The sequence below is a fragment of the Vombatus ursinus genome, unplaced genomic scaffold (assembly GCF_900497805.2).
Source record: "Vombatus ursinus unplaced genomic scaffold, bare-nosed wombat genome assembly UNPS02014785.1, whole genome shotgun sequence".
In the NCBI taxonomy this organism is placed as follows: Eukaryota; Metazoa; Chordata; class Mammalia; order Diprotodontia; family Vombatidae; genus Vombatus; species Vombatus ursinus.
The window spans coordinates 14,870,065-14,884,078 of NW_020954563.1; the positions used below are offsets into that span (position 1 = coordinate 14,870,065).

At 37.0% G+C, this 14,014-nt stretch overlaps 1 protein-coding gene across 4 annotated transcripts in view; it reads left to right on the forward strand.

The window, feature by feature from the left end:
- Nucleotides 1-14,014, forward strand: part of UIMC1 (ubiquitin interaction motif containing 1) — a 136,152-nt gene that overhangs the window by 103,819 nt on the left and 18,319 nt on the right. For all 4 annotated transcript variants that reach the window (XM_027867152.1, XM_027867151.1, XM_027867153.1 and 1 more), the window contains exon 10: nt 1,816-1,981. In XM_027867152.1, the coding sequence (XP_027722953.1) occupies nt 1,816-1,981 (166 nt within the window). The remainder of the gene's footprint in view (nt 1-1,815; nt 1,982-14,014) is intronic.

Below are 14,014 nucleotides of genomic sequence, written 5' to 3' on the forward strand. Positions count from 1 at the left end.
AGAATGTTAAGTGTCACCCCTTTAAGAAGCTTTATCACAGTGTCTGATTACCTCTTTTGAGAAGTAGTTTTGTGATGTGAAGTAGAGGTATGTCTGCCAAGGCTGAGTCTTCTGCTACATGGTCTCAATAAAAGCTGCTTTTGTTGTATTTTTCCTTCTTGAGGTTTCTCTGTGGTAGTTAATATTTAAACAGACTTTTTTAATGGTGCTAGAAAGAAATCTTTTTTTAATGTAAAGATAACAGAAATCTTCTGGATTGCCTGTGAGCATAGTTGGAAGTGTTCTAGTATTCACGGTAAGACAATAATAGACAGACTTCTTCCTCTTGAATACATTAATAGTTGAAGGCACATTCTCTGCATTTTACAGAGCTGGTTATGAATGCAAAGGGAATAGTGCTGGGGTGTGTGTTCTAGTGAGATTCATGACACATCACAAGTGTGTTTAGTGAACTTTGAATGCTAAGTAACTGTCGAAGATGGCTACCACTTCTGAGGTATTCATAACTGCTTACATATTGTTATGTCGTAATTGATTTTGTTACTCAAATAAGGTTTTATGTATGTGGCACAGTTCTGACTGGCTTCTCTAAACACAGTGAAGAACCTGGAGGAAAAGGAGCAAGTGTGGTTGGGAAGAGATTTGAGGTCTTCCCTACACAGTTAAATTATTCTGTTCTGTTTTTAAAAATTGGGACACTTCTTAGGGGTTGTAGAAAAGTTTTGTTTAAGAATATTGATCTTACAGCTACAAAGTACCTTAATTACCTAGGTTAACCTTCACAGTTTATAGACAGTGCAGCTGGGATGGGAAAAAGAGGATGGGGGTGGATAAATAACTTGTGCAGGATCACGCAAGAAGTATTCATTTGGCCTAGGATTTGAACCCAGGTCTTCTTACTCCAAATTGACTAATCTTTTTGAATGGCGTTTTTGCTTCCACCACTCAATTTTAGTTCATAAACAGTCTGTTTTGAAGGTGGCCTGATTTTACAGCCCAAAATGGCAATTTTGCTTGTCTCAAATTTTCATTCCATCTTAGTTTCTAGACCAGAGAAAGATTTAATTTTTTTCCCCCTGTGAGGTATTGCAGCAGCACAAGTGATCCTTGCTCTAAATGGAAACAGTGGATATCCAGGGCAGCCTCAATATTGATTGGCTGGGACATGCTGTCCTTGGAAACAAGAATTAGGTAGTTGTGCTGCAGTGCTCACTCATGCTGCTGAGTTAATAACTGCAGAGCTCCCAGCTCTGACCTGTACAGGTGAGATGTAAGCATTACAGGAGGAAGAATAGCTGCATGACGGCAATGATAATAAGAGCTCACATTTCTTTAGTGCTGTAAGGTTTATAAAATGCTTTCCTAGCAAACCCATAAGTAGGTAGTATTATTGTCCACACCTTATAGAAGGCGAAAGTGAGGCTTAGAGAGGTGAAATGACTTGCACAAAGCCACAAAGCAGAAATTGAACCCAAATCATCTTATTCCAAGCCCACTCTTTCCACCATTGCTATTTTGCCTCATTGAAAAATATGTTAGAGTGAAAAGCAGAGGCAGCTTAATTTTCATACAGATGTCATTCCCTCCTACCTCTCCTTCAGGCCTCCCCACCCCAAAAGGTTGAAAACTCCTTTAGGTAAAGGATTATGTCATTTTTCATTTTGTGCCACAGGGACCTAGCACAGTGTATAGTGTGTAATGACACTCAAATGTGTATTGAATTCTCTAAATGAGAAACACTTAGAATTCCTTGCTTTATAAATTGAAGGTGTTGTGATTGCTTTTTGTGATAATTATGTTCTTTGTGTCCTTCAGGCTGCTGTCGATGAAAATATTGAGAAGGAAATGTCTACCTCCATCTTCTCGGCTCATATCCAGGTGTCCTGCCCAATGTGTGACCAGGGTTTCCCGCCCACAGAAATTGAGCTGCATGCCATGTATTGCAATGGTTTGGTGGGGGAGGAAAGCAGACACTCACCAGGTTAGCCAAACCTATTTCTCTGAGCTTCTGCCAGAGAATCTCTTTGTCACTTTTCTCTTCCTGTCCTTAGCTACTGTTATAAGCTTCTCTGAGAAATGTCAGTAAGTACAGTGGTTTATGTGAAAAAAGTGGTTAAAAAATCACTTCTGATCTGGATTTTTTTTAGCCTTGGTCTGTATGTCACCAGATTTGCAGATGCCAGTGCTTAAGATTTTACTGTGGCATCTTTCTGTCTAGTTGCTTTTGTTGAGTAGCTTTGTGCAAGGGAACTTTTTGCTTATGTGCTGCAGAGTTCAAGTTCTAGTATGTGTATTCTCCTATCCTTCTTGTGCTTTTACTTCTTAGGGAAGTTTTTTTAGACAAACCAGATCTGCAAAACTGCCTCATAAAATATCTTGGATCCATTCTCAGGTATCTTTGCTTCAGAATATCTGTGTGATTGTTTTGTAATCTAGTGCAATACATGTGAAAACCATCAGGATGTTTAAGTAGAGGAAGTTGTTCTATCTGGTCATTTCACTCATACCTACCATATTCTTTTGCACTTTGGCATATGGGGAGCCTTAGCTTATCTTTTGCCAAAGACAGGCCAGAGGCCAGTGCAATGGGATGGTTGTGTCTCTTTAGTATCTCAAAGCTTTTTTAGGACCTGGGGGGACAGAATTCCAGAGATTCAGACTTTAAAATTTACTCTTTTGGTTGTACTGAATAAGATTAAAACTAAAGCAAGGGGCAGCTAGGTGGTGCAGTGGATAGAGCACCGGCCCTGGAGTCAGGAGGAACTGAGTTCAAATCCGACCTCAGACACATAACACTTACTAGCTGTGTGACCCTGGGCAAGTCACTTAACCCCATTGCCTCCCCCCCAAAAAACCAAAAACTAAAGCAGGCTGGCAGGTGAATAAAATTCATGCCCCTTACAACTCATTTCCTCCTTGTATTCTAATCAGAAGAACCTAGGAAGTCACACCAATTTTTTGTATCCTTCCCCTCCTCTCTGTTCCCACTGCCACTGACTTGTTCAGGCTGTGGTAAGCCCCCTTGGATCTGCCCATCTGAACTGGCAGAGGAGCTTCTTCCTGCCTTCCTCTTTCTTTCCAGCTTCACACATCTTGTTTTTGTATTTCTCCCCAAATATTCCACGTACAGATGGCCATGTCACTTGTAGGCTCAAAAATTTCTGGTGGCTGCCTGTTTCCTCCCAACAGCAGTAATCACCTACTATGTGCCAAGCACTATTTGAGGCTCTGGGGACACAAACAAAAGTGAAACTTTTCCTGCCTTCAAAACCCAGTGGTTCCCTATTACCTTTGCCAGCCCCAACTTGCCTCTAAATCCTTAGTACGCGTTATTTCCTTTCATTCACACCATGGTTGTCTAGATTAACTGGCTTTCTTAGTGTTCCTCACACAAAGTATTTCCCATCTCAGTGCCTCTGCACTGGATGTCCCCTTCACCTGTAATGTACTCTCTCTTCACTTCTACCTTGAAAATCCCTGGTTACTTTCAAAGCAAGCTTAGTACCATCTCCTGTGTTAACTTTTTCTGAGCGCTTTAGCTCCTGGTGTTTCCAACCCCTCCCCCGCAAAAAAGTAATTTATCGTGTGTGTGTACCTATGTTTACATCTATTTTCCCCAAGATTTGGTGAATTGCAGTCCAGCGACCAAATTCTAGCCCTCTACTCTCTTAACACTAGCTAAGAATGATTTTTTTATTTTTAAACACAATAAAAACTATTTTAAAAACGTAAAAATCACATTAGCTCCCTGGCAGTACAAAAGCAGACTGCTGTTATAGTTTGTTGACTCCTAAAAATCTTCCCAGTGCTTCCTAAAGCTCCCAGCACTTTCTATATACTCTGCCACTGAACCTTAGAGACCACCAGACCTTGCCATCTGCCCTGAAGCTGAACCCTTGATATGTACTATTTCCCTCATTAGAATGTGAGCTCCTTGAGAGCAGGAACTGTTTTGAATCCCTAGCACTTAGAATAGTGTTTAGAACATGATAAACAATAAACACTTTTCATTCACATATCTATATCTTAATCCATATACGGGCGTGGTCATGTGCATACATCCTAGAGGTAATAGGGTGCAGTTGGATTTATTGAGCAAGGCTTTGATGTGGTCAGACTTGCTTAAGGAAAATCACATTGATAGCTATGTAGGGGCTAGATTGGAGTAGAGAAAGACACCTTTTGCTTGTGACTCAAAACCTTCAGTTTGGCACCATCCTACTTTTTAAGCCTTATTTCATTTTATTCTTTCAAATACTGAATGTGCTAGCCAAACTGCTTTCTTCTTCCAAACATACCTTATGCTCTCCTGCATTAATGCTTTGGATACTTTTGTTCCTGTACCCTCCCCTACAATGCTTGTTGAATCTCATATACCATTTTGCTTGTACCTCTCTAATGTACTTATATGTTATGGCTAACTGTTTCTTACTCTTCTACCACATTCAAGTATCCATGTAGTATCATGAGATAGCATGGTACAGTATAAAGAAAACTGGATTTGTATCAACAAACAAACATTTATTTAAGTGCCTACTGCATGCTAGGTACTGTGCTAGCTTCCAGGAATACCAAGACAAAAATTAAGCAGTTCCTGCCCTTAAGGAATTTACATTCTTTCAGGGGAAAAAGATATATACATATAAGTAGATACAAAATGTATTCAAAGTTAATATAAGCTAACTGGGGGCGGGGAGAGAACATGAGAGAGGGGGTGGTACTAGCTTTGCCTCTTATTACCAATGTGACCGTAGGCAACATTTGTCAAAAATGAGAGTGTTGTACTGGATGATCTAAAAAAGTTTCTTCTAGCTCATCTTGTGATCCAAACTTTGCATCTCACCTCTTCCAGCACCAGCCCTGTATCTGTACGTTATAGGTGTTTTATTTGTTTGCTGAGCATTTAATTATGTGAACTTTGATTATTGACCCCTGAGACACCACTTGCTTTGTTGCTTCCCCTTTGTACTCTCCAAAAGAACGTAAGCACACTCCCCAAAAGAACATTAGTACAGCTAAATATGCTGCATTCTGTCCATGCCATAGACTCTTGAGAGTGTTTGCTGCATTTCTCAATGTGCTTGACCTTCACTAATTTACAAGGGCTAACATTTCAAGTGCTTTATAATGACACAATTTGAGAAGGGTGAGTTAAATTGCCAGGAAGGAAAGGCAGGGTTCTCAACTTTTGTTGAAGCAATGTTGTTTATTCATGAAATAAGGAAGTGCCTAAGCTTGTAGTATTTTACTCATAATGAAATTTGAGGAACTTAATCAGGACAGATGGGAAGACTCTTCAGTTTGGACTTAGGTATAGAACAAACAGAAGTGAATGATATTTTATCTTAATTTTTGTAGGGTAAAATACAACCTTCATTTAAAGCCCTCCTCAATCTGGCTGACCTCTCTTTACAACTGTATTTTGCATTACCCACTCCCTTCACATATATCATGTTCTAACCAGTCTGGACTGGTAGCTATTAGATGACTTCATTATGTTGTATACCATCACCATGCATTCATCAAGTTAATCCTACCTTACTTGGAACACAATACCTATTCATTGCTGCCTCAACTCTTCCTTCAAAACACAGCTCAGGTGCCTCCTTCTTCATGAAACCTTTACTGATCCATCATGCCTCCCCCTTCCCCAATAATATTTTTCTCTTCATATTTTCCTAGAGCAATTTGTTTGGATCTCTTCTTAAACCTTATGACATTCTGCCTTGTGCTATATTTTCTTTACCTTATTTCAACTATTAGATGACAAATTCCTTTGATGTCAGAGACTATTAGTTTCGTTTTGGCATCTCCATCCCTTAGTCTAATGCCTTACATATTAAGTGTAAGGTGCTTAATAATGCTTGTTGCATTGCAGTGAACAAAAAAGCACTTGGGGTGATAACCACAGGAAGATGAGGGTACACTGTGTCAAACATGCTGGCAAAGGCAAGGTTGTTAATCAGCTTGTTTGGTGATCCTGAGCATACAGGTCCAGAAATCAATAAATTTCAGATCAGGATTAAGGCTCATTAAGCAAGGGCTAATATTGAAAAACTAACACTGCTACCCTTCTACACTGAACTGCTCTCTTGTGGCACGGCATCAAGCTTTATTCTCCGTGGCTGTCAGGCACCTTTCACCAGCATAAAATTTGTTCTTAATCTTGTTCTCTCCCACTCAAGATAAAGAAAAACCCAGCAGTTTCATATACTTGACCTTGAAATTGACTTTGAGCTTGCATCCTTGTTTCAGAATCTTCAACCAAATGTAAATCTTACTTCCTCTGAACTCTCTAGCCTTAGCAGCAGGAATCCAGTGTATTGATAGCATGATACAGAATAGAATCTAAGTGATGTGTTCAGAGTGTCTTCATAATCTATTCAGGGAAAGTGCTTCAGGTTCTCCTTATTCCTTTGGGCCCAGGGTCAGTAACCTAATCTCAGCTTTTTAATTGGATTTACACTCTAGGTCTAAAGGACCATTTAAACCATTATAGACTTAAGTGTTTCCCTTTATAATAGTAATCTTCAAGTCTTTAATTCTATATCTTCAGTAGCTTTGAACTAAGTTTCCGAAGCTTTCATCTGAAGAAGAAGCCCACTATACCCTATTAACACTGGTTTCTTTGCAAGGAAATTTGGGTACATTGGTGGGGTTTTTTTTAATGATTTCAACTTGTTTTTCTTATTTTTTAATGAAATTTTGCTGGTAACTTTTGTGTTTATAACCCTTTCATTTTCTAATACATTTCTCTCTTTCGCATCCTCTTTCAAGAGAGCCATCCTTTATAATAAACAATAAAAGGAGGGAAACAGTTCAGCAAAACATACCCATATTGTTCAACTAGATACATCATATGCAGTGTTCCATAACCATAGTCCTCCACTTCTGCAAAGATGGGTGATTCGTTCTCTTACTTAACATTCAGTGTCAATTGTTTTGTTGTTGTTCTTTCCATTTGCACATCGTTGGCATTGTGCATATTATCATCTTGGTTCTATTTATTTCATTTTGTATCAGTTCATATGTCTTCCCATGCTTCTCAGCATTCTTTATATTCATTTCTTACAATACAGTAGTATTCCATTACATTCATAGTTTATGAACTACACATAGTTTATACGTTCATTACATCCATTACATTTAGCTATTCCCTAGTTGATGGACATCTGCTTTGTTTCTAATTTCTAATTCTTCGCTACAACGAAAGGGCTAGTATGTGTATAGGTTATTTTTATTTTTATCATCAACCTTCTTAGAGTATATGCCTAGTAGTGAGTTCTGTGGATTAAAGGATATGGGCACTTACTCACATAATTCCAGATAGTTTTCCCGAATGTTGGATCAGTTCAGTTGTACAGTAGTGTCCCTATCTTTCCACAACCTCTCCAACACTGTCTGTTCCCATTTTTGGTATTCTTTGTCACCTTGAGGCTTATGACATTTATTTTTCATTAGTGTGTGAAGAATCTTTTTCAAACCTAGGATACCACAGAGTTGCCCATTTCTTTAATACAGCCTTTACAGTTTTCATTAGAATTTGATTACTTATTTTACTCACTAAACACACTAGTTTATTGAGCTCAATAAATCACTGTTTGCTAAGCTTGAGAACATAAATAACTTGAGGGAAGAGCTTCCTGCTTAGAAAACTAGAAAGCACTTTGACAGAAATTTGGTTTAGACCATCACCTTACACTGTATACCACAGTATGTTCAGAGTAGATAGGTGACCTATTAAAAGGTCATACCATTTTTTAAATAAGAGAACCAGATCAGGCATGTATAGCAAGGAGAAGATTTCTTAATTAAACAAGGAACAGAAGCAATCACAAAAGATAAAATAGATTATTTCAGTTATGTGACATGAAAACCCCTAGAACACACAATTAATGCAACTGGGATTAGAAGGGAAGCAGTCAGTTGTGAAAAAAATATTTTTGCATCAAGCATTTGTGATAAGGATCTGAAATCCAAGATATATAGGAAATGAGCACAAGTTTTATAAGACCAAGACCATTCTTAAAAGGATAGGTTGTCAGAGGATATCAATAGATTATTCTCAAAATAATTGTAAACTATTTAGCAACCGTTGGAAATATTGCTTCAAATCAATAATAATAAGAGAAATGCAACTTAATATGATACTATTTGTCACACTTAGCAAATTGTCACAGATGACAAGAGAATAGCCACTGAGGGTATGGAAAGATGGGCACACTAATGCCATGTTCGTGGAACTGAGAATTGCCCCTACCATTCTGGAAAACAGTTGGAATTGTGCTAAGAAATGACTAAAATGTCCAGACCAGTTGATACATAGATGACACTACTAGGCATATATGCCCAGAAAATCAGTGATAAAAAGCACGATCTTATAAATAACCAAAATATTTAAGGCAACACTTTATTTTTATAGGTGCAGAAACTGGTAACAAAGCAGGTCCTCACCATTTGGGGAATGGCTCACCAAGTTGTGGTACATAGGATCATGGATTACAGCTGGGAGGGATCTCAATGATTAGTCTCAGCCTCTGATTTTACAGATGAGGAAACTGAGGCCAAAAAAGGTGAAGTGACTTGCCCAAAGCCACAGAGATAATAACTATCACAGCTAGGATTTGAACTCAGATTCCCTTAACTCCAAATCTAGCACTCATTCTCCACTGTATCACTCTTCCTGTAAAGGAATATTACTGGGCTGTAAGAAAAAATGAATATGAAGAGACAAGCATGGAAAGACTGGTTGAAAAGTTAGTAAGCAGAACCAGGACAACAAAATATATATCACTGCAACAGTGTAAATAGAAAGAACAGTGACAGCAAAGCAGCTGAAAGTGAGTGCTCTTATATTAGAACAACCAGGCTTGGTGCAGAGAAGAGACAGGAGAATGCATTTCCTCATCTCCTCCCACTTCTTTGCAAAGGAGATAGACTCTATACACTGCATATAAAACTAAATGTGGTTGGTGGGTTTTGTTGAACTTTTTTTTTTATTCTTTGCTGTAAATGATTGCTCTCTGGGAACACAAAGGAGGACTCTTTTTATCTTTAACAAGTTGTGGTCTAGCTGCTTCATAACGACTTTCACTGAGAGGAAATAATTTCACTCGAAAACATCCCATTCCACTTTTGAATACCTCTAGTTTTAGGATATTTTTCTTTGCATTAAGCCTAAATCTGCCTCACTGTAGTTTTTACACATTGTAACTACTAATTCCTTCGTGAGCCTTGCCAACTGAGTCTAATCCCTATACTTTTAGACACTTGTTGGTAGGTATCATGGCCCCTTTAAATCTTATCTCTTCTAAGCTAAACAAACCTAGTTCCTTCACATAATCCTCAAATAGAACATTCTCCAGTCTTTTTGCCATCCAGGTTATCTTCTGTTGAACATGTTCTAGCTTGCCTGGGGGGTAGTATTAGCACCTGCCTCCCAAGGTTATTGTGAGGATCCCATGAGATTATATTTGTAAAGTGCTTAGGACAGTAACTGACATATAGTAGACCCTATGTAAATGTTAGCTTTTATTGGTTGGTGGTGGTGGTAGTAGTGGTGATATTGTCATTGTTATTGTTGTTGTTGTTATTGACTGTGTCTTTCATAAAATGGTACTTCTCATTGAATATTCCACATGTGGCCTGGCCAGGGTAGAAGTTAGTGGAATATACTTCCCTTGCTTTGGACACTGTGCTTTTTTAGTATACCCTAGGATAGTATTGCTTTTTTAAAAAAAATTTAAATAAATTTTTAGTTCTATCTTTTGTTTTTACATTATCTATATTTCTAAATTTATTCTACCTCCTTCTGCTCCTAGAGAGCAATCCCTTATGGCAAAGAATTAAAAAAAATGGGGGGGGGGGAAGCTCAGTTCATCAAAATTAATCAACATATGCAAATAGTTTGGCAATATATGAAGCATTACACACTTATAGTCAGAGCTGTGCCAGTAAATGTTTAACATTTGTCTCTTCGTGTGTGTGTGTTGGGGGGAGGGGAGATGCATGAATTGACACATTTTTAAAGTTAATATGAATTATTACCATTTTCTCCATCACTTTTAAATCCAGAAAATCAACAAAACAATAAATGAAGCCTTGATTTATTGCATTTGTCAAATTCTGAGGTGAAATGCTCACACTGTAAATTTAGCACTTTGTTCTCAAGAGCTGGTTTGAGCTGGCTCTAGCACACCTTTGTTCATAATACCTTCTCGTTTCTTTTCTTTCAGGCCAAGTTTTGTCCTTATAATTTTACAGTATTCAGTTTTTATTGTTTTTTTCTTTTCATTTTGTTGGCAGTATTGGCTTTTGTCTTTATATTGACACACATTGTGCTTAGAGTTTCCTAAAACTCTGAGATCTTTTTTTTTTTTAAAGCATGAAGACTTTTTTATTCTTTTTTTTTTTTAATTCCACATTCTCTCTCTCCCCCTTCATCTATCCAGTGAGAGGATATAAAACCTATTACAAGTATGTATAATTATGCAAAAAAAAAATTTCTTATGAGCTGCCTCCCCCACCCCTGCAAAAAAGCAAGAAAAAGAAAGAAAGGAAAAAAATCCTTTGGTTTACACTTTGAGTACATCAGCTTCCTATCTAGAATTGGAATAGCATGTTTTATCATGAGTCCTTTGGAATTGTAGTGGGTCATTTTGTTGATCATAATTACTGAGTCTTGGTGCAGCTAGGTGGCGCAATGGATAGAGCACTGGCCCTGGAGTCAGGAGGACCTGAGTTCAAATGTGACCTCAGACCAAAGACTTAACACTTACCAGCTGTGTGACCCTGGGCAAGTAACTTAAACCCAGTTGCCTTAAAAAAAAAAAAAAAGAATTACTGAGTCTTTCAAAAGTTAATATATTTACAATGTTGCTGTTATTGTATAGATTCTTGTTCAAGTTTTGCTCACTTCAATTTGTATCAATTCATTTAAGTCTTCCCAGATTTTTCTTAAACTGTCCCCTTCATCATTTCTTACAGTATAATAGTAGTCCATCACATTCACATACAGTAAATTGTTCAGCCATTCCCCAATTGAAGGACGTCCCTTTTGTTTCTAATTCTCTGCTGCCACAAAAAGAGCTGTCACAAATATTTTTGTTCATGTGGGTCCTTTTCCTCTTTCTTTGATCTCTTTGGGGTACCAACTTACTAGCAGTATTTCTGGATCAAAGGGCATGCATAGTTTTATAGACCTTTGGACATAGTTACAGATTGTTCTCCAGGATGGCTAAATTGATTCACAGCTTCACCAACAATGCATTAATGTACCTATTTTTCCATATCCCCTCTAGTATGCCATTTTCCTTTTCTGTCATATTAGCCAAAATGATGCATGTGAGGTGGTGTACCTCAGAATTGTTTTAATTTGCATTTCTCAAATTATTAGTTTAGGACATTTTTTACATGACTAGTGATAGCTTCGATTTCTTCTGAAAACTGCTTGTTCATTTTCTTTGACTGTCAATTGGGAAATGGTTCTTATTTTTATATATTTGCCTTAGTTTCCCTTTATATTTGAGAAATGAGGCCTTTATCAGAGAAACTTTCTGGGGAAAAAAATTTCCCCAGTTTCTTGCTTTCCTTCTAATTTTGGCTGCCTTGATTTTGTTTGTGCAAAAAACTTTTAAAATTTCATGACCAAACAAGTGATAGAGAGAGAGGATGACAGAAGATAAAATGGATAATTCTGATTACATGAAATAGTATTATCGATAGACCTGACAAGTAATTTTTTTTCCATGCTCTCCTAATTTGCTTGTATCACTCTTCATGTCTAAATTATGTACCCATTTTGAGCTTATCTTGGTATATGATATGAGATGTTGGTCTGTGCTTGGTTTCTGCCAGTTTGCTTTACAGTTTTCTCAGCAGTTTTTGCTGAGCAGTGAATTCTTACCTTAATAGCATAGATCTTTGGGTTTATCAAACAGTAGGTTATTGTGGGCATTTACTTCCATGTATTGTGTACCTAATCTGTTCCTTTTTTAAAAAACTCTTATTTCTTAAATAGTACCAGATTGTTTTGGTGATTATTGCTTTGTAGTATAACTTGAGATTTGGTACTGCTAAGCCACCTTCCTTTACTTTTTTTTTTTTAAATGGTTCCCTTGCTATTCTTGACCTTTTGTTCCTCCAGATGAATTTTATTATTTTCTTTTCTAGATCTATAAAATAATTCTTGGGTAGTTTGATTGGTATGGCACTGAATTAGTAAATTAACTTAGGTAGTATTGTTGTTTTTATTATATTGGTTCAACCTACCCATGAACAATTTGTGTTTCTCCAGTTGTTTAAATCTATATTTGTGTGAAAAGTGTTTTGTAGTTGTTTATGTAGTTCCTGCCTGTGTCTCAGCAGGTAGATTCTAAAGCATTTTATGCTGTCTGCACTTATTTTAAATGGAATTTCACTTTCTGTCTCTTCCTGATGGGTTTTGTTGGTAATAAATAGAAATTATACTGGGAGCTGTAGTCATAACCCTGCACACAGGGGGCTCGGTGCATAGGGTCATCTTCTCACTGGACTGAAGGAGCAGTGGGATTCAGCAGCCCCCTGGGTGTGTGATCAGTCTTTTAAGGACCTCACTGCTCACCTCCTGGAAAGGTCTAGAAAAAGTGCCCTAAAAATTGTCTGCTACCTAACCTAACCCTAGCCTGCTTACCAGGGTGGCAGGGATCTTACCCTGCAGTCAAAACACAAAGTGCAAAAACTTTTGTGAAGATACTTACCACTCAGCGTGGTGTGCCCACACTAAAGATGGTGCTGTGCTATAAGAGCAAAGGAGAATTGCAGTAGTTCAGAAGAAACGTGAGGTATGCAAATTTAAAGATATCTCCATCCCAAAGGTTTATATGGACTGTTTATATCTGACCTGTGGTAGAGCCTTCTGAACTTGGTCTGATCAGCCATAGTCAGACACTACACTGTACATTGACCCTGCCATAGTGATGTCATTTCGGTCCTCTTCAAATACAAAGGACAACAACCAATTTTGATATATTGTTGTAATTTCCTTGCTAGTGATTTATTTATAAGTTTTACATCAATATTTATTAGGAAAATTAGTCTATAGTTTTCTTTCTCTGGTTTATCTCTTTGGTTTGGGTATCAGTACCATATTTGTGTCATAAAAGGAATTTGGTAGGACTCTGCCTATTTTTTTTTTTTCATTTTATGTAATATTAGAAATTTTTTTAAAAATATTTGGTAGAATTTGCTTGTAAATCCATTTGTTCCTGGGGTTTTTTCCTTAGGGATCTGATTTATGGCTTGCTCAATTTCTTTATTAAAGACAGAATTTTTTACGTATTCTATTTCCTGCTCTGTTAATCTGAGCAATTTTTTGTTAATATTCATCTATTTCATTTAGATTGTCAGTTTTATTGGCATTTAGTTGGGCAAAATAGCTCCCAGCAATGGCTTTTATTTCATCTTTGTTGTGAATTCTTTTTTAAAATCAAATTAGCCAATAGTTTATTTAAAAAAACAAACTTCTAGTTTTATCATTTTTTTTTTTACTTTTAGTTTTGTTAATCTCTCCTTTAATTTTCGGGATTTTAAGTTTAATATTTAATTGGAAGGATGTCTTAATTTTGTTGTTTTTGTTGTTATTTCTGGTTGCATGTCCAGTTCACTGATAGGCTGTTTTACTCTTTTATTGACATGTTAATGATATAAATTTTCCCCTAATTACTACTGGGCTGCATCATACACATTTTCGTATATTGTCTCATTGTTATTATCTTGGATGAAATTATTGATTGTTTCTATGATTTGTTCTTGGACCCACTTAATTCCTTAGGATTAGGTTATTTAGATTCCAGTTAATTTTTGATCTTTGCTTCATAGGCCCTTTATTGAATGTAATTTTTATTACATTATGCTCAGAAGAAGATTCATTTGTTTTTTCTTTCTGCTTTTCTTTATTTGTGAGGTTTTTATACCCTAATATATACTGAGTTTTTATGAAGATGCCATGTACAGTTGAGAAATTGGGATACTTCTT